Source organism: Anastrepha ludens, chromosome X (genome assembly GCF_028408465.1).
Source record: "Anastrepha ludens isolate Willacy chromosome X, idAnaLude1.1, whole genome shotgun sequence".
NCBI classification, from domain to species: Eukaryota; Metazoa; Arthropoda; class Insecta; order Diptera; family Tephritidae; genus Anastrepha; species Anastrepha ludens.
Genome location: NC_071503.1, coordinates 67379259 through 67401193, shown reverse-complemented (window position 1 = coordinate 67401193; position 21935 = coordinate 67379259). Strand labels below are relative to the sequence as shown.

The 21935-nt window shown below is 38.7% G+C and overlaps 1 protein-coding gene across 6 annotated transcripts in view; it reads left to right on the top strand.

The window, feature by feature from the left end:
• The window catches only part of LOC128869150 (myb-like protein AA), an 80156-nt gene extending 68837 nt beyond the window's left edge, over nucleotides 1-11319 (top strand). For all 6 annotated transcript variants that reach the window (XM_054111648.1, XM_054111647.1, XM_054111646.1 and 3 more), the window contains 3 exons: nucleotides 194-993; nucleotides 9229-10341; nucleotides 10452-11319. In XM_054111648.1, the coding sequence (XP_053967623.1) occupies nucleotides 219-993; nucleotides 9229-10341; nucleotides 10452-11254 (2691 nt within the window). In that variant the 5' untranslated portion in view covers nucleotides 194-218 and the 3' untranslated portion in view covers nucleotides 11255-11319. The remainder of the gene's footprint in view (nucleotides 1-193; nucleotides 994-9228; nucleotides 10342-10451) is intronic.
• Nucleotides 11320-21935: the final 10616 nt, after the last annotated feature.

Genomic DNA, 21935 nt, shown 5'->3' with positions numbered 1-21935 from the left:
GGGAACTACAGTTTCAAGTCGACTCCGAACGGCAGATATTTTTTTATAAGGAGCTTTTTCATGGCAGAAATACACTTGGAGGTTTGCCATTGCCTGCCGAGGGGCGACCGCTATTCGAAAAAACGTTTTCTTACTTTTGGTGTCAATTGTTTAAAAATAGTAATATTCAAGTAAAACATTATTTACATTTCAGGTGTAGCTGCATTTTAATTCGCGTAATGAAACAATCCACCTTTTTAAATAAAATATTACGTCAGTTTCGGAAAAAACAAGTATGCACTGAAGGTAAATCAATTAATAAGTCCATCAATTGGGAAAGGAAACAACGTTTAAAAATTAAAAGCAATCTAAAGCACTCGGCTTACAAATCTCGGGAGATAATCAATCGCAAAAGCAGGGCTTCGCTAAAAATTGAAGGAAAGTCTACAAATAAAGTAAATTTCATTGAATTTAATAAAAGAAACGAAACTGCATTAAAAGAGCATAAAATACCTGTTGCGTCAACCAGAAGAGCGTCAAGTGAAATCTTAAAATTTAGTTCACCACACTCAGTAAGTGATATTTCAGCTCATATTAAGTCGGAGGGCAATTACAAAGAGCACCCAATTGAAAGTATCACACATACGAAAACAAGAGAATCCTCCGTTTTTGGTTACAAGCGTTTACCAAATGGTAATGTAATGCCAAAAATACAAAACAGACACAGCAATTTAACTTTCAGTGTACAAAACTGTATGTGTTGCAATAGTACTGCTTGCACGAGTGACGTCACAAAATCTGACTTTGACCTGCGCAGTAACCATAATTTCTATGAGCTACAACCCGCGAAGAAATCATACCGTCATGAGCATCATGAAACATTTCTGAGCAACAAAACTCAACTTCTAAAGGAAACGCTTTCCACTATGCAATTGCAACATCATTTGAGCGTGCAACAGCAAGAATTAATACAGCAACTCCAGTTCGTACAACGGCAATATCTCATGCATCAAGGTACGTGAAAGAGTGAATGCCATACTTTTTGGCGGAAATATAAATACTATATATATAATATTGAATTTATATTTGTATTTCTATAGAAATATAAAATCACTAAAAAGTAGTTTTTTTTGGTAATAATCGAGGGATCTCTCATTCTTATGATTTTCATAATTATTATTCACCGAAGATATCGTTCCGGCATTTCGAAGTCCGTCTCGTAAAAACAACAAACACTTGCAACTGTGTATTTAACTTTTTTATCGGTTTTCTTTCTTTGGCTTAGTTATATTAATAGTTAGAGTTGGTTGGTATATTAATAGTTACCTTGTTGCTAATGATATCTTTTGTGTGTGATAAGAGCCCTGAATATCGGTAGACGTACTTCGGCTTTTCTAGCCGTTCCGTTCTTTCATTGAATCATCGGGTCTCATACACAACCAATAAAAATTCTGTTAATAATAAATATACTTATATGCGGGTGCATTCTTCACAACATTGGTTGTTTCGAACATGACAGCATTTAAGATGAAACGTGAATAGAAAATGAAGGACTTGTAAATAATACACATTTCCCAGAGGATGATATTTATTTCAACTGAAAATCGACTTAACGTAGTTTTTCATGAATTAATTAATTAAAATATTCCGTTTGTCGTAATAGTTCATGCCCATTGGTGTTTACTTCATATAACTTCATGTTTATGTATGAATTCACTTGTTAGTGCTACCATTTTTAAAAGGCTGTGCTGCCAAACTAATGGCGAAAGAGAAAACGAAGGGAAGGGATATTTAATTGAACCACATCATTATCACATCGTTGTTGTTGTATTGGCGTGCAAAATTTTTATTTGGATCTCGATCATTGACCACTGGCACAGAGTTTTTATCTAAATTGTCTAAATTATCTAAATTGAACTGTTAAATGTGTAAAAGGAGTCAGAAGAGCAGACGGAATCTTTCATACCTATATGCTATGAGTGAACTATACCGTTTTTTCATAGTAAAAGTGGTGAGTGCTAGGACTGTTTGGGAGGGAGCTTTAATTGATTACCAGTATTTCCATGCTTACATCAACATTGCTCATGTTTTTATGTAAAGTAGGTGGAAAAAGTGGAATGGATGAAGACTGGCTGAAAAGAATGGAATATCTATTAACGTATTCCGAATTCATGGTTTTCGCTTTAATCAACATAATGTAAACTCGTCCCTGGTGCTGAACAGTAAGGTAATTGAAATCGAGAATCCTCTAGATGTATCCTTGTATTTTGCCAGACAAGGCAGAAAAAAAAAAAATCAATGAAATAAATACATCGTTTTTGAGGGTAGACATGGAGGTACGTAAAGCAGTAAAGTGCTTAACGAAATGAAAAAAAAATCAAAATAAGCAGTGAGCCTTCTGGCTCAGAATAATGAAAGAATAATGGTGTGATGCTAGCTGTTCGCCACCTCTAAACGCAGTGACAATAGAATATCATTATACATTAGAAGCTGCTACTCTCTCTAAAATTTATGAAAGGAAAGATCGGGTGTCATCTTTCCTTGGAAAATGTTCTTTACTGAAAATACAGATTCCATAATTAACGCGATAAATCCATTGCTCGGCTTTATAATGAAAGCTTTAAATAAATTTCGGAACCTTTTCTTTACCAAGAGTTTGTATTTTTCATTTGTAAAATTGAATCATGAGCAATGCAGCATCATTTGGGTTCCTTTTCATTCGGGCTATAAGGGGAGAAGGCACGTGCTATGTGTCACGGCGTTCCGTTATGCTGAAACCAAAAATTGTCAAAGAATATGTCTTCAATTTTCGATTACAAAAAATGCCACTGTAGCGCTCACCGTCGAACGATATAGCGTTTCCGTATAGCACTGCTCTGAAATCCGCAGCAAACCGTCACTGAGAATAAATTGGTGTCTCGCCGATCGCGTGCGAGTTTTCTGATCCTCAGGTACTGCAGCTATGAGTCCATTGGACCTTGTAAGCGAGGTCTAAGTACAAAATTTGCATCAGGATGAAGGTTTGAGTTGTTAGGGTCGATGTTCTCGGCGTTTGACGGCGAGGGCCATGAGTGTTGCCATTGACGCACACCACAAATATGGAAATAACCTCGGTCAAACACCCAAACGAAGGGTGTTAGCTCCAATTACTTATATACTTTATATAGAAATATGTACGATTTGAATGCCCATTTGTTCTTTATTCTGCGCCAAACTGGTGAAAACTTTAGTGATGCAGAAATCAAATTTGGAAACGAACATTTCCCCGCCAATGAGGGTCAAATCAAACGCGCTAGAATCAATAATATCACAGAAATAAATGTATAATATTATTATACCAACTTTTATAACATAAACCAAATCATTTATTGCCAAAAATAAATAAACTGCTTTATATTATTATTTGTAGATCATAAGCTTTAGTATACATACATTAGGGTGTCCTTTATATGAGAAACACATTTCTTTCTTCTAATGCTATAAGATACTCAAATATAGAGTTTCATCTTTCTGGCATAATTGAAATTAGTGCCGACCGACCTTCAAAGTTTAGTAAAAATCATGTTTTGTCCTGATATTTCGGTGAAGAAAAGTAAAAATTAAATGAGATGAGCATTAATATTTTATTAGAAACATAAAGTAATAAAAATTAGTCAGGGTAACTTTTTTTAGAGTAGTTTTTTTTACACGTGCTATTTTCTTAAGCGCTTTGATCGACAATGATCATTCGAGCCCAGCTTTAACATACATACAATATCACGACAAATAAGCAAACATCCCGTAGGGTATTTTTGTCATTCGCAGTCATTCTGCATTGTGACTGAAGTAACAATATTTTTAAAGAACAGATTGCTCTCGCCATTCAGAGTGGCTGATGCATAGCTCCGGGGGGCCTTAGTTTTAATTTTTCCTCGGTGTCTCTTACCAAGAATATTACGCACAGTTCGACCAATTCGCGGTAGTCATCTCTCACAAAACTTTTCTCTAATTCTGCCTTATAAAATATTAACAAAGCTTGAATGTCTGTCTCGGCGATACGTCTTTTATGAATCGTTTTTCCAACATCGGAATATCTGAGCTACTAGTAATTTGATTAATCTTGGTTTCAAACTCATGATAACGACAGGCGAAAAACAGCAATTCTCTTCCTAAAGTTTGCTCCAAAACGACTCAAGCTCCTTTGAAACGGCCAGTATTGGAAGCTGTTGTGTCGCATCACATTATTAATACTTTATTGTGAAGGTTCCATTCAAATAGAGCCGTTGAGACGGCCTTAGCTTGATGTTTTCCAAAATAACTTTCTAGTTTTGGCCACTGATTCTCTTTGTATTACAATCCTTTCCTCTTCTTCCAGTCGTCGTCGTCTAGATCTTTCATCTTATTTTTCCGCCAATTATTTTTCCATTTTCGTTTATTAATACTATAATATTTGAAAATTTCAACCGGCATAAAGTAGTTTTACTTTTCAATTTTTACAAGTTCATCTGTTCAGGTGACGTGTTTTCCCCCCTCTACCGCGCAGCTGACTATTTTTTTTTTCTACTAAATGTCAACAATACATAAAAAAATTTCAGCCGGTATAAAATGAGTTGGTAGAAATTTTTTTTCGACACGTTTCGTACCCTCGCACAATCACACCCACCGCGGGTGCGCCAGCTGTGAAAGCTAAATCACAAGTATGTATAGCCAAGAATTTAACGGTGTAAAAACGCAGTCCAAAATCGACCCCTGGCTCCCGGCCTATCAGTTTAACGTGACGAATATTGTAAAATAGGACTGAGAGAACTTGTTGATAAGTTGATACTTTTGCAGCATTTATTTGATAGCTAGGGAATCAGATAAGGAAAATATTTTCTTTGTCACTCCCTAATTCCACCGACATGTCTACGCACTAAACAATGGAGCCCTAATAATATTAAAAATTACGTATGCAATGACAAATAAAACATGTAGTTTTAAGTCACATTGCAGTACTCATGCAACTTGTATGGACAAGTTTAAATCGGAAGTCGGTACGTGTTACCGGTTATAAATCAAGCTAATATTTTTTTCTAGACAATACAGGGTTATTATGAAACTTTTAAGAAGGTATGTGTAAAAAACTATTGAACTTGAAATTTAAGGGGCACCCTAACATACATATATACATATGTGTTTTCATTATAAAGAAAAATACTTTTAATAGCGAGCCAATTTACTTAAATTGAAATTTTGTAAAGAACAGCCGGCGTCGTATTTTTACGCCGTCCGCAGATATCTCCTATGATACCCCAAATTGAACATACCTATCTTCTTTATGTGTACCTGTATGCTTTCAGGACAGAGCCTGTCTTCACTTTTAAGGCAGAAGCAGACATGTACAATGCCTCAGGTGCCTCATTTTAATTTTTTCTGAAAGTCAAACAATTGGTTGAATTACAGGCGTCAGCGTTTTAATTCGCTTCTGAAAATTAAAAAAAAAGTATAAGTATTGTTATTGATTACTTATAAATTATTTACCGCAAAAGTTCCTGGGTTTTCTCTTACTGCCTCAAACTGCTTGTCAAACTCCAGAGCCTGCAAATCTGTTCAACGAAGAGAGCGATTTATCCTATTTGGCATTTTTGTTTTCCCAGTCCTCTGAAAATAAAACAAGTTTGTATGCCCTTTGCAGTTTAGTTTAAATTTTTTAACAAAATATATCAGCTGAGAACTTGAGAAAGTTGCATTCGTTGGAGTATGAAATTATGCATACGTCTACACACTGAAATCATCGGTGGTACACTTATGCAGTTTATACGGGGATTTTACACGTTTCGATGAATGCTCTAAGTGTGTTTAAATAGTTGGAAATAATGATCCACTTAACATTTCAAATGCCTTTGCTTTAGCGGCACAACAATGCGGGCCGAGGTTTTACCTACCTAATATACAAGTGATACAGCAGTCGGTGGGTACCTATCGACGTCGGTTTTAACCCCCGGGACTCAAGAGTATAGCGAAACAAATAAATGCGTGGATCAGCGCCCTGAAAGAAGCACAAACCACGTTGGTAAGGTTCGAGGTCAATCTAAAACCTTTGCCGCCTATTGCGCAGTTTGCAATACAACTCCACATCGAGGCAAGCTTGATCCCCGTTTGGGTGGTATATAACTTCCAACATATCCTTATAACCGTTCTCCTAACAGGTTTGAGCAAACTTCGAGGGCACCTCTTCCCCGTTCTTAGTGTGGTGTTTCGATAAAAGTAACTGCGAGAAAATACTTGATACTAAGTACCATTGCAATAGCTACAACCTCTGACTCTAGATTCGAGAGCCCCAAATAATTAAAGAGCTTGTTACACCGAGTACAAGACATACTTGGGCAAAGGCAGAAAAAAAAGTTCTTGACGAATATTCTATCCAAGTTAAAAAGTAATTCGCCAGAAGAGGAGTAATTATCGGCAAGTATTAAGTATTTTTCTCCGAAACTTTTGTAGCACCGATTCTTTTTCTTACATTACCCGCGCTACCAGAACTAAGTATTCGGTCAGACTCAAGAATGATAGAATACAGGATTGCGGCATCCCGGGTCTGTGTAATCAGCTCAGAAAATAAACAAAAGAAAAGAAGTGGAAGAAGTTAGTGAAAGTCAGAATTATATAATAGATAATGCACACATACATTCGTATACAAAATTTTGTTTATTTTTTGAGCTGGCGTCTCTCATACATGTCTCAAATTCGCCACGAACAAAGTAGCGATTTTTGCATTGCGCTACCTTTGTATCTCCCCCGTCTAAACACACGCACACTGTCCTAACATTTCTACGTTCCTATTAGTGGAATACGGATAACGGAAATACTATACGAGGGATGCCTTTTATTTGGCAGGATTTGGCAACCCTGGTGTTGCAATCTGGCAACTGACAGCTGTATCGTAAAGTTTGACATTTTTTGGCTTTTACGTACTCAGAACGTTTTGAAATACCAGCGCTATTTGTGTTGTTTACAGTAACTTAAAAGATTCATCTTGGTCCAAAAGTGGAATTAAATCGTGAACATTTTCGTGCGATTATTTTTTACAACTTTCGACGTGGATTAACTCAGCAACATTGCATGGATGAACTTAATTCATTTTTTGGCGATGAAGCTCCATCAAGGACCAGTGTTTATCGATGGTATGGTGAATTCAATCGTGGTCGTAGTTCACTCCAAGACGAATTTCGTAAAGGTCGTCCAAAATCAGTTGTTGTTCCGAAAACCATTGATGCTGTGCGCGAACTGATATTGCAAGATCGTCATGTAACCTATCGTGAGATTGAGACAATCTTAGGCATTAGTAGGACCAGCATACGTTCAATATTGCATAAACATTTGACTGTCAAAAAAATTTGTTCGCGTTGGATCTCACACAATTTGTCAATCGCTCAAAAAAAGGCTCGTGTGGATTGGTCGAAGGAAATGCTCAAAAAATACGACCGCAGGGCTTCGAAACACGTCTATGACATCGTGACAGGTGATGAATTATGGATTTACACGTATGAGCTCGAAAGTCAACAGCAGGCGACTGTATGGGTGTTTCAAGATGAGCCAAATCCAACAAAAGTTGTTCGCGCACGAAGCACTTCCAAGCAAATGGTCGCCTGTTTTTTCGGAAAAACTGGACATGTCGCAACCGTACCACTAGAACAACGCAGAACAGTAAATTCTGAGTGGTACACAACCATTTGTTTGCCAGTTGTCTTCCAAGAAATTAAGAAAACCAATCGCCAAAGACGGATCACTCTTCACCAGGACAATGCGAGCTCTCACACATCGACTCAAACAACTGCATTTTTGAGAAACTGACTTGGCACCGAATGACTTCTTTTTATTCCCGTACGTAAAAAACGAACTGAGAGGTCAACGTTTTTCGACACCTGAAGAAGCGGTTGCGGCATTCAGAATGCATGTTTTGGAGGTACCTCATGCGGAGTGGCAAAAGTGCTTCGACAACTGGTTCAAACGCATGCAAAAGTATATAGATCTTCATGGAGAATATTTTGAAAAACAATAAAGTGATTTTCGATGATTAAAATTTGTTTTTGTTCTCTAATCCCGAAATATAAAAGGCACCCCTCGTATGTGTATACGACAAATTTGTCAAAGGTGGAAGTAATGGTTTTTTAATTGAACTCATATATACGAATTGATTAATTATTAATTGTGGTTACGTGTATTACCTTATAGTATTACATGTACAGCGGCCGACTTAAGGGGGTAGTGTGGTAAATTCGGTGTAAAACAAGCATATTTTTCGAAATTTTTTTTGTCGACACAGTTGATTTATTCAAAATTTTAAAATTACTTCATTATAAAGTCATATTTAAAGGATATTGTGTGAAATTTTCATTGATTTTTATGAAGAAATGAGTTGGTGGCAGCGAATCTTCGCGGACGTCTCATAAAAAAGTTTTATTGCGGTGTCCCTCAGAACTCATTACTGGATCAACTAAAATCAAAAAACCAAATTGATTTCATCAGCTAATAAAGTTTCGCAGGTAACAACGTCGAATTTTTTTTTTTTTTTTTTTTTTTAATTTTTTAAAGCGCTTTGAAGTCAAAACACCGATTTTTCATAAACAAAACTTGAAAACTTTGTTGTTTTAAAATATGACAAAATTAAAAAAAAAAAAAACTCGACGTCATTACCTCGTGAATAAAATAAAGAAACAAAAAAACCAAATTTGAAAAGAATCGGTGCAGTAGATATGAATCTACAGTGGACACCGACCGTAAAAAAGGCAAGTGTGAGAAAAACGCGTTTAAAGATTTTCGGCAGCGTGAAATCCGGTTGGAGAGGTAGATACTTAATCCTTTGTGTCTTTGTCAATTTTACTCTAATGCACTTCAAACTTTCACACAATAATCTTAAGATGTTATAGAATAATTTAAAAAAAAAAAAAAAAAAAATGAAAAAAAAAAAAATACCATACTACCCCCTTAAGCGAGTGGGTTGTTGCGTGCATGAAACAGCAAAATAAAAGAAAACGTTTTTTCTAATAGAGGTCGCCCCTCGGCAGGCAATGGTAAACCTCCGAGTGCAAAGAAACCCATTTTCCAGTCGGCTTAAAACTGTAGGCCCCTCCATTTGTGGAACAACATCATTACGCACACCACAAATAGGAGGAGGAGCTCGGCCAAACACATAACAGAAGTTTATGCGCCAACTAATATATTTTTTGTTTTTTATTACATATATAGTTTATTAAGCCGGCTTCTTTTTATTTATATTTCTATACATTCCAGGATTTGTGAAGCCATTGCAATTGGACTTTCAAGCCCAGGTCAACAACTCTCCACCACCATGTAGCAATCCGTTCAGTCATGAACATCAACAATTTCATTTGCAACAAGAGCACCCGCATTCATTGGCCAGAAAAAATGCTACATACTACGAGTCGAAATATTTATTGCAACAAGAAATGTATTTACAACATGAACAAAATTTAACAAAACCACTCTCTGAATATAGAGAACAGCAAAACCAACAACAACATTACGATGCGGCTATTAACAATCAAGCAGTGAGTAGCAAAATAAAAAATACTAACGTGAGCGATAATAGTAAAAATAATGACAAGAACAATGACATACCCAGTGCTTATGACAAGACACAATTTATAAAGCTTATACAAAAAACAACATCTGAACAACACGAGCATCAACTACTGCAAGAACATCAATCAAAGGAAGATCCATCTAGGTTCAGTTCAGAGTGTAAGTCAATTCTAGGAGAACCGTATAAGGAGCGGAATGAAACCAGTTTAAGTGGTGATTTTAAGCCTTCAAGTACTCAATTCATGGAAGGAAGAGAACAGCTGCAACAGGCTAGCCGCTCGAGCAGTGCGACCAGTAGTAACATTTTTCAATATCATAAGCGAAACTCTGGGTATAAGGAGAATGGCAGCAATAATAAGGTTCTTAATAGAAATAGAAGTACAATACGGCAACAACAACACCAAAAAGAACTACAGTCGCATTACATGAGTAAAGCGTGTGCACAAGGCGACGACAGTGATAGTACCCAACATACCACTAATATTTTCCCAGAGGATGAGTTAATGTCGGCGGTAGCTGAAGACAATATGCAGGGGACGTCTAGTAATCACCCTCTCCCCAATGGGAGGATGTTTATCGACAAGCATGATCAAAACAATATGACAGCATCGCATAATCAGCGTCAGCACATGCAACATATCACTCAGGCACTCTGCTTAACCGCGCCATCGCCATCTTCCTCGCTTGACGAAGAAAACATTGGCAGTAATAGTCACCACTCCACAGCTATTGAAATGGATGAGTTCACATCCTGGACGAATCCCGTAGGCCAAGTCAGCAGTATAACTGATGATATAAATGGTGAATTAATTAATTCATATTTTGAACTAAAAAATCATACATTAGTACTTACAATAATACATGCTTTCCTTATGTTGATGTAATTTTATTTTTCATTGTTTACTTCACAGAATATATGCAATACCAACACAGCAGCGTTGGAGGAGGAAGTAGGAGTCGTAGTAGAGGTAGCAGCAATAGCAATCAAAATAGCACATTTGACAATGGTAGTGGCAACAGAGATAACATCAAACGTCAGACGCATGAAGTTCGTAGTGACATACAGGATATTAGAACCACCACGCCACCGTCGGCTAACTCACAACACCACATACAATCAGGACATAAGCTAGAAACTACCCAGTCATCCTTATCGCGCCAAGACCTGCAACCTCAACAACAGCAGCAACCACAACAACATTATCATTTGGGTCAAGGCAAAACCAACCTAGCGTCGTCTTTAATAACACTGCCACCGCCGCTAACAATGTCGCCAATAACGACTTTGTCACCTGCATCAACAGCTCCAGTATTGGGCGTACCGTCGACACTGCGTGCAGCAGCAATAGCGGCTGCTACTGCTGCATCGCATGCACAAGTACCACCCCGCAATGCCGCCGCAGCTGTGGCAGTAGTAGCTGCAGCAGCAGCTGCTGCAACGGCTGCAAGCAGTGGCTGCGTCAGTGGTGCACCGACGACGCCAAACTTTGGAAGTCTATTGGATGCAATAAGCAGCGGCAGCAGTGGGAGCAGCAGCGATAACAATGGCGAATATAATGGCACAGACGCTTTAGCAACCAAAGCTACCACTGTTGATAGCAATAAAAACACTTACAGTCCAAAGAAATACTATCATCCACTGTATGCACATGGAATGTGTCGTTGGCCAGGCTGTGAGCTTGCGCTTAATGATTTCACAGCTTTCGTTAAGTAAGTAATAGCACATATGGAAGTAAAATACATATAAATACAATAATTACTAGTGCATATCACAAAGAGCGTTTACCACGTTTTAATAATAATTAATATATAAACCCAGGGTCTTCAGGTTTTAGGCTTGAGAGAATTGTCAACTATTTCTATTGCGTGTTTCAAGGAAATTGTGTTTAAACTGTCACTTGTTTTTTTTTATTTTTGTGTATATATTAGGTTGAGGAATAAGTTCATAGCGTTTTTATATTTTTTTATTTTACAATGATTTGTTAGGCATTAGAGAATTGTTAACTATTTCTATTGCGTGCTTGATGGAAATTATATTTCAACTGTCGCTCGTTTGTTTTACTCTTGTGTATGTATTAGGTTGGGGAATAAGTTCATAGCGTTTTCATATTTTCTTTTATTTTACAACGATTTGTATGCTGTTTGACTAATTGTAAGTATTCATTCGATAGAACTCTTTCTGCTTTACAAAACTATGTTAATTATATTTTTGAGTTATTTGATTTTTTATTAGTTTTGAGGCTCATAAATGTAAAACTCAGGAGGAAAAAAACAACATATTCGACATCTGCTCATCTATGCTTTTCATCGAGATCAAAAAGCTGCCGAAGCAGCCCACGTGTATGGAGACGGTGTTATAGGCGAGTCTACAGCACGGAAATGGCTTGCAAAGTTAAAAAATTCCGACTTTGACGTCGATGACTCGTCGCGCAGCGGAAGGTCTTCTGAATTAGTTGAAGAAGATCTCAAATCACTTTTGAAGGAGAATAGTCACTAATACAGTCGTGAATTGGATGAAAAAATTAAACGATTCTCAATATTGACAATATCCTTCATTCAGTGGTATTTACCCAAAAATTAGGAGCCTGGGTGCCTCACGAGCTCAACGAAAAACACAAAGAAAGTCGCCTTCAAATAGCTTCTCAGCGTCTTAGCGCTTTTTGTACCTAATCGTCACAGGAGATGAGAATGGTGCCTATATGTACAATACATTAATATTATATGAACCAAAGGAAGGAGGTACGCTGAAGCCGGGGTCAAGCCGGATCTTCACCCAAAGAAGATCATGATATGTGTTTGGTGGGACTGGGAGGGCATGGTGCACTGGGAAAAGCTCGAAAAGAATGCCACAGTTAACAAGGAGCTCTACATTGCCCAGATACTTCGCGTGAATGAGGCTATTCTACTGAATAGACCTGATCGACACGGTCAAACCATACTCCTTCACGACAACGCCAGGCCCCATATTGCACAAGTCGTCAAAGCCACGCTCCAAGAGCTTGAAACGGAGGTCCTTCAGCATCTGCCGTATTCTCCGGACTTTGCAGCGACCGATTACTATCTTTCCCGCTCCCTGTAAAATCATATGAAGGGCGTAACCTTCGATAATAAAGAGCCCCTTAAAAACTGGCTCATTGAATTCTTTGAGACCAGACCAGGCGATTTACGGCTGAACGGCATCAACAAATCGGTCTAGAGATGGGGAGAGGCTGTAAACAGTAACAGCGAACATATTATTGATATAATTATTGTTTTTTGTTTGAATAAAAGAAATACAATATATACATATTTTAGACGCTTGCAACCAATTAAATTGTCTCAATATTGATAAACTTCCAAGTAGTGTTGCCATATTTGTATGAAAATGCAAAGCAAAAGAGAAATCACGTAAGAGAACAGTATTGTTACCATATAATATTAAAATGCATGCGAACCGAATACAAACAAGCTACGAAAAATGTGTTGGAAGGGGATTTGGGTTATAACATTTGTATGGAATTTTACAAGTTCTTTGACTTATATTTTCGCTTAAACGCGTTCGCGGCAGCAAACTTAATAAATTGCCAGGGAAACGTTATATATGTAAATGTATGTATATATGCATAGGCATATCCATATATCCCACATGAAAGTAATAATAATTATACACCTATCTTCACCAACATATGCATATTAATGAAATTATTTACAAATTGCCGCTATGAATTTTTCAAGTAAATTTATTTATCTCTTAACGTTCAGAAGCATGAACCAAATTAATATGCTGAATACGTCAGCCATCGCTTGACTTTAAGCATTGGGTAAGTAATACTCGTAACATAGAATCCCAATCTCGAACAAAAATTCTTTTGTATGTTGAGTGCTATTACTGGTACCCCATTTCCACTCAAATATATTGTCTATCTCCTTTTTGTAAAGTAAGAAGAGGAAGAAAAGAACAGGTTAGACAAATTATAGTTAAATCATCATCGCAATATCATGTCGAGTTATAAAGGCGACCAATGATGGCCTTGCTCGTATACACAAAGAGGAATGCTGCGACTCAATATAAACGGTAGGAAAACAAAATTTTATTTATTGGTATTTGTATTTATCAATGGCGGCCGCCGTAGACGAATGGGTTGGTACGTGACTATGATTCCGGAGTAGGTAGTTCCGAATCTCTGTGAAACATCAAAACTAAGAAAAAGTTGTTGCTAATAGTGGTTGCCTCTCGGCAGACAATGGCAAACCTCCGAGTGTATTTCTGTCATGAAAAAACTCCTCATAAAAAATATCTGCCATTCGGAGTCGGCTTAAAACTGTAGGTCCCTCCATTTGTGGAACAACATCAAGACGTACGCCACAAATAAAAGGAAGAGCTCGGCAAAACACGCAAAAGTGCCACTTTATTTATTTATTCTTTCATCAAGTTAAGTACAACTCAGATAGATTACTAATACTAAAGCTTAAATATAACATATGGTAAACAATAATTTGAGATACATTAGTCACAATTCAAAAAATGTATCCCCAGATTAAGTTTTGACTTGAAAGTCTCTCGTGAGTTAGAGAATATATCTAAATTATTACATAGTTGGTACGTAATTGGTTAGAAATTGGTATTGTGATAAGGTAAATGGAACATATTGCTGAGTTTAAGGTTACGAGTGCGACAATTAAAAAGTATTAACTCCAGCATCAAATGACATTTGATATGGTTCGTAACTATGTCTCTTATAAACATTATCGATAAAATTTTTCTTCGTATTTTTAAAGTTGGTAATATCATACTTACAAAAGACATCTACTTTTATATGCAGGCAAACTACAAGGTCAACGAAGGGAATGAATGGCAAGTCTCAATTCTTAGAGATCAACCCATATAACTAGAATGGATCGCAAATAATGCTGCATTATTTGAGGTTTGATCTAACAAGACATCGGATTGTTGGCTTGTTTCAAATTGGCTTAAGACAAAATTTGCGAATAACCCTAACAGATCTACCCCAAAACAAAGCTGTGCTGATAAGGCGATATGCGATCTGAAATTTAGAAGAAAATCAAATCATGTACTAGTTTTTCAACGAGTTTAGGTATGCAAGAAAGTTTGCAGATAGGGCGATAATTTTGAACATCCGACTTGCTTCCAGACTTACATATGTATGGGTATGCTAAACGATATTTTGCAATTATGTAAAAATTCACTAGAAGCTAGTGATTTATTGAAGATAATCGTTAATGGTTTTGCTAAATATGTAGCAAAGTTGTTTAATAATATAGAAGTGAAGCCATCTTCTCAAGGATTTGGCTCATTTGTCAAGGCCGAAAGGGTCCTGAGTACATAATTAAATGAGAGCTGGCAACCTTTATTTGTACGTGAGCTGTTAAAAGACGTATTTTCTATTCCGGTGTCAGATTGACAAACATAAACAGATCGAAAAAAATCTGCAAAAAGGTTACTAAATTTTGAATGTCTGACAATGTTTCCCCCAAATAATGCATTTTACCCGGAATTCTGGAGGTTTTCTTTTTATCGATAATAAACTACCAAAAAAGATTTACTAATATATTTTCTCTGATACCACTCTACTTTAGAAATGTAGTTCTGATATAAGATTAGTTCACAACATCGAATTGTTTTTGGAACCGATTGTACGCTTCATAAAGTTTTGCGTTATTTTATTTTTATTATTAAGGTAAATGAGCCTAGAATTGTACCAGGCCGGTTTGGACTGAATCTTTGGTACAAACATATGAATTGCCACTTTCAGTCTTTCTACGAAATCATCGTAGATTTGTGATAATTCGGGTTTGTTTAAGACAGATTTCTTGTTGAGCTTCCAATATTTTTTGTTAGCTATACAGGGTGAACGATATGAAGTGTTACCAACTTCACACTGCTTGAATCTGTAAAACAGCTCATGACATCAACGTCAAAATTGTTCTAATGTTTTGTTTATAAACAATCAAAAGCATTTGCGTCTCAGTTTTGTTGAATTTTTTTTTTCTGTGATAGAATTCAAACGTAATAGTGTGATTGCGTTACATTTTGCTGGAAAATCACAACCAGCCATTGTTCGTGAGCTCAGTCACCTCAAAGTGAATAAAATGTTTGTGTATCGCACTATAAAACGTAGAATTGCTAAACGCTATGGAGGTGGACGAAAAAAAACGCCACAACGCCAGAAATGGTTCGGAAAGTAAAGGCTCGACTTGAACGATATCCACGTCGAAGTGGAACGGCCAAAGAACTGAGAATATCGCAAGACAGCATTCAACGCATATTGAAAAATGAGCTCAAGGTCAAGGCTTACAAGTTCCAAAAAGCACACGATCTTTCACCCCAGAAAAAAGAAGTTCAGTGTGAAAGAGCAAAGGAGTTGTTGCGCTTGCACGAACTTGGCGAATTTCCTAACATTTTGTTTTCTGATGAAAAAATATTCCCAATTTTCTAATCGTTTTTATCGAGGCTGGTGTCAAAGTGAATGCGACTTATTAACGCGAAAAGGTTTTAGAAGCTGCTTTAGACCCGTGGACACGCACATATTTCGGCTATAATTAAGAAAACTAATTTGTAGGTTGTGAAACGGGATTAGCTGCTGCTCCGAACATCCTCCTCCCCGTTGAAAGGTCTGGGCTTTCAACAGACGCATTTGCAGGAGGGACGCACAGCTGATTGATAGCTCTACACATAATGCCAATAGACGTGCGCAAGGCCGCTACTCGTGCAACATTGTTCCAGTGAAGAGTTCGACGACGCGTGCCAAAGGTCACTTTAGTGGAGCCGTGTTTTCCTCTTTGATGCACACAATGTCGTTGACCTGGATGCTAGGCTGAGACGTTTTAACTCGCTGCTGTAGAATAGTCAGGCATTCTTGACTCCAACGCTTCCAGAAAATTTGTTGAATGTATGATACGCGTTGCCATTGATTGAGCCGGTTATAATTCAGTGACGTAAGATTAGGTTCAAGGAAAGCGGTTGGTGGGCCACCAATCAAAAAATGGCCCGGCGTAAGCACATAAAAATCCTCTAGATTCTCTGAAAGTGGAACAAGAGGTCTCGAGTTTATTATAGCTGTTATTTGACATACCAAAGTTAGCAATTCGTCAAATCCAAGAATTGAGAACCAAACTGAACGATATAGATGCTACTTGGCTGTTTTAACCGCTGCCTCCCATAGGCCTCGAAAATGCGGGGAACGAGGCGGTATGAAACGCCAATCTAATCCATTGCTAATGCAGTAGTTATTAACTGCGCTACGATGATTTTCATTGAGGACTAAATTTCTTAAATCTTTAAACTCGTTTCTGGCGCCCACAAAGTTTGTGGCGTTGTCTGACCAGATGCAGCTAGGTATGCCGCGTGTAGCGACAAAGCGTTTGAGAGCGCCTAGAAAGGCATCAGTAGAAAGATCTTTTACTAGTTTTATCCAAATGGACTTTGTTAAAAAGCAGATGAAGGCACTCAAGTAACATTTTTGGGGAGATTTGTTGCGTATTTCAGACTTATAATAAAATGGGCCACAATAATCTACCCCAGTTATCATAAATGCGCGTGTAGTCTGAATGCGCTCTTTAGGTAAGTCAGCCATGATATGCTCGAGAAGACGCGGTCTTGATCTACAACATATGATACACCTTCGTATGGCTCGCGCGGTAGTTTTCCTTCCTCCTATGGGCCAAAACTGCATGCGAAGAGAAGCAAGCAAAGACTGCGGACCTGCATGGTGGTACTTACGGTGATAATATGTTATTATGGCGAATGTCAGTGGGTGATCCCTTGGAAGGATGCATGGATGACGTGCTTCGAAGCTGAGCGTTGAATGTCTTAGTCTGTCACCTACACGAATAAGGCCCAAATCATCTAAAAATGACGACAGCGAAGCGATGGCGCTTTAGATTAGATTAGATTTGTACTACACCCGGATAGATATCAGTGGAAGGAATAGAGATGGGAAAGATAAAAGGTGGATGGCAAAAACGGATAAATTAGTTGAGGCCACTCTTCCACAAATCTCTTGGATTCATGGTAGCCATATGCTGACCACAGATGTTGTGCCCTGTGATTACACCCATCAGTACCCTCAGGTCCCCCCTGCTGAGTTTTAGGAGAAAGTTCGCTGTTTTCCTGTTTGGTTCTTTCACAAAGCACTTGGCAACTGTGCACGAGTTCAACTGAGACCAACGACCTTTTGTGGGCAGACCTCATGAAGTCCTCAATCCATAGTTGAATCGATGCGGAATTGACACCTAGAAAGGGTTCAGGGCCTAGTGGCATACTTGCAGAGCCTTCATTTGCTAATTTATCAGCTAACTCGTTCCCTGCAATACCACAATGTCCAGGCACCCAAATAAGACTAGCTTTGTTGTGTTTTGCAACACTGTTCAGTTTTGTCTTACATTCACCGACTAACTTCTAAGAGTAGGGTGGGTTAGCAAGGGCTTTCAGTGCAGCTTGACTGTCACTATAAATTCCAATACTGTTGCCCCGCCACTTTTCCTCAATTAGCCAGTACGCCACATTCAAGATTATATAGACTTTCGTAAGGAATACCGTGGCCATCTGTCCTGTGGCATAGGAGTACTTAGTGTCTTGGTCTAAGTACCAGCCAAATCCGCTTCCATCACTGGTTTTGGATCCGTCGGTGTAGAAAGTGTGCTTACATCCCGTTAATAGATTCTCTGGACTTAACCATTGATCTCTATCTGGGATCAACACGTCATACTTCCTACCGAAGCTAACGGCAGGCCCCCGATTGTCCACCAGCATCGAGAACAGTGTGCGCCGCTCTAACAATTGGTGGTATATCTGGCCAGTGCTTACTTTATTTCCCCAGACTCCGTTTAACTTGAGCCTGTACACCGTCTTCATTGCTTCCTTTCGCATTTGAAGATCTAGAGGTTGCAAGTTCAGAATGGCATTAAGGGCATCACCAGAGGTTGTACTCATGGCACCTGTGATTCCCAAGCACGCACTTCTCTGTAGCCTGTTTAGGGTTTTTACTCTGGAATGAACCATTCCGGCTTTCCACCATACTACAGAGGCGTATGTAATAATAGGTCTAATCAGGGTGATGTACAGCCAGTGTACTATCGCCGGTCTTAGACCCCATGTCTTGCCAAAGGTTCTCTTACACTGCCAGAAGACTTTTAGTGTTCCAGGTAAGTTTACTATCTAGGATTACTCCCAGATATTTAAACTCAGAAGACAGTTGCAGTGTTATGCCTTTCAATGTGGGGCTTGAGGCGTAAACAAACTTATTGCTTTTCAAAGCCACATACTCGGACCACAACTACAGCCTTTGAACGATGTGAATCAACAATTTAGTACCCCTGTGAATATCCCCAAACGTACGTTGCGAAGTTCTTGGTGAGATTCTGATTGATAAAAACTTGTTTACATATCCAAAACTACGTTGCATCTTGCCAAACGAGTTTATGTATAACTTAAAGGATAGTGTTAAGTCGGCTCGATCATTTAACAAGAGCAACACATTTTGTCGAAGTTCTATGATTTAAGTTTTAGGTGCGCAAAATTCGGTCCAATTGTTGCCAATCTCTTGCAAAAACGAGGGTCTGTGCATTCAAAGTGGTGATTGTGAAAGTGTCGTTGGTGAGGGTCTCTTCAACAAAATGTCAACAGGGTTTAATTCTGTGGGAATGTAATGACATTGCATACCCTTTGTAAGTAGTCGAGTGGGTACGGCGGCCGCCGTAGCCGAATGGGTTGGTGCGTGACTACCATTCTTAATTCACAGAGAGAACATAGGTTCGAATCTCGGTGAAACAGCAAAATTAAGAAAAAAATAGGTGGAGGAGCTCGAATGTAGACACAGGCACTGTAGTCTTCGATACTTGCATCACAAAATGCATGAATTTCGACGGTGGCTCCAGGGTGCAATACATACCGAGGGAATGATAAATGCTGCACTTCGACGAAATCGTTGCGAAATGTGGACTAAGCAGTGTTCAGTGAGTGCGGTAAGCTCTCATCCCACTCTAGCTTATCCCTCCACACGCACTGTAAAAGATTTTTTCTTCTGGTCAAAGTGGGGTCAATGAGTTCAAGCGGGTCATAACAACGAGCTAGCGTAGATAACGCTGATCGCTTGGAGTTCTTGCAAAATTCAGGTTGCGACGGCTTCCAGATCAATCCCAATGCCTTGGTGATGTCGCTGCAGACTTAACTTAAGCAAGTCTTGTTTATCAGTATCAGGAATATTACGAAGGACCTCTGGACGATTGGAATAGCTAAAAGTTACCCCGAGCGAGAATACTCGTTGTTTATCGTTTGATTTCTTCTACTTCTTCCAATTATCGCCACTACTTATCAAGTCGTCCACGTAGAAGTCTCGAAAGAGGGTTTGCGAACCAAGTGGATAAACTAAGGTTTCATCCGACGCAAGTTGGTGTATTGAACGAATCGCTAATAACGCTGCAGATTTAGTTCCATATGTTACCGTGTCTAATTTGTAGATATTTAAGTCATCTTCAAGAGAATCACGCCACTATATACACTGGAGCATGCTATCCGGTGGGTGGATCCGGAAGCATCTATAAATTTTGCATATGTCTCAGTGAGTTTAGTTGGAAACGTACGAAAATGAATTAGAATATTGAAAAGTTTAGGCTGAATTGTTGGTTCAGTCATGAGTAAGTCATTAAGTGATAAACCTGAGGTTATAGCTGCAGAACCATCAAAAACAACTCTTAATTTTGTTGTAGTACTTTCGTCTTTAATGACGCAATGATGCTGCAGAACGTATTTGCACTCATAGATGGCAGCATTTGGAACTAACGACACGTGATACTCTTTCATGAATGCACAATATTTTGCCTTCAGCTCAGGATTACGTACGAGTTTTCTTTCAAGGTGAGTATGACTCACCTAACGAATCTAAACTTAGCTTTGATGGCAGGGTAACCGAATATGCGCCTGAGGCTAAACGAATGAAATTTTGCTTGAAATGCAACTCACAGTCAAGCTCCTCTTTAGAATTTTTAGAAATCGGTTCAACGACATGATCGATCTCCCAAAACTGCCGGACTAAATCATCTAGCCGATCATCAATACTGATATCTGATATGAGCTACGACTTGCTTCTAATGTTGAAAGTTTGGGGGCCTGTTGCTTACCGCCACACAGAACCCAGCCAAGACGAGTTTTTTGAAGTAATGGTATTTCAGGTGCTAATTAAATCTGTGCTACGCAAAATAGCTCATAGAAAAGACCTGCTCCGATGGGCAGATCAATACGCTGGGGAACATTAAAACCGGGATCAGCTAGTTGGATGTTTGAGGGTATGTTCTAATTAGCGATGTTTATTGAAGCGGCTGGTTGACTATCGGCAATTGTTTTCACCACAGCAGTGGGATTTGTACAAAAATCTAAAGCCCGCGACTTCAGAATTATATCAACAGAGCACCCATCAGTAGAAAGCTTGCATCTCCAATGCCGGAGACAAGTTGTAACGAAGTGAAGCTTCGAGCCCGAATCTAGGACGGCGCTGCAAGGTACGAAGGTTCCAGCACGATTTTTAATTAGAAAAATTGCAGAGCACAACATCAGGAGGAGTATGAGCATGGGACGTGACAGATAATGGTGAAATGGATAATCGAACAAAATGTAAGAGTGTATTATGGTTCGCTTGACAGCTGCGACAGCGTAGCGTTGACAACGATGAATTAGATGTTCGGAGGATTCGCAAAATATGCAACTACCTGCTGAGCTATTCGAAGCAACAAAAGATTTTCTTGGACTTGTACTCACGCTTTTGATGACTTTTACTGGAATGCTAGTTTGTGTCTGCAATGCATATTCGACGTTTTCGAGTGTATGGCAGCGTTTTTCTAAAAATTCAGCTAGTTGATCCCAAGTCGTTGTTTGTCAAGTTCTCCTCCCATTTAGCTTGAGTCACCTTGTCTAACTTTTTCACTATCAACTGAATCAGGATGCTATCGGATATTTGTGCTTTTGAGCCGAGAGATTGTAGAGCGCGCATGTGCGCTATTGCCTTGACTGTCAATGACCACTAACGCAAGACCGCAAATGTTGAAGCTTGTCAACTTATGTCAGTTCACAGTCTTTGTCGGTTACGGATGTGAACATTGCGTAAAAATGTGTGCACTCCGTGTAAGCCAAACTAAATTTGAGCAACGTTAGTAGTGGCACACGCGAACAATCTGCATTTACAATAATAGACTGTGTGTCGGCGGTGTTCATCCGAAAAGTTGAGCAATGTTGTGAAGTACTGCGCTTCCCGATCTCTCATTGCAGAGTGGCTCTGAGATTGACTAGCGCGGTATCGAACTTGGCAGGTAGGTCACTGGTAATTGACATAAAGTCTAGTTCCTCCAAACTTGTAAGAGTGACCGAGAAACTGGATCTTAGCTCCATCAACAATTCCAGTATT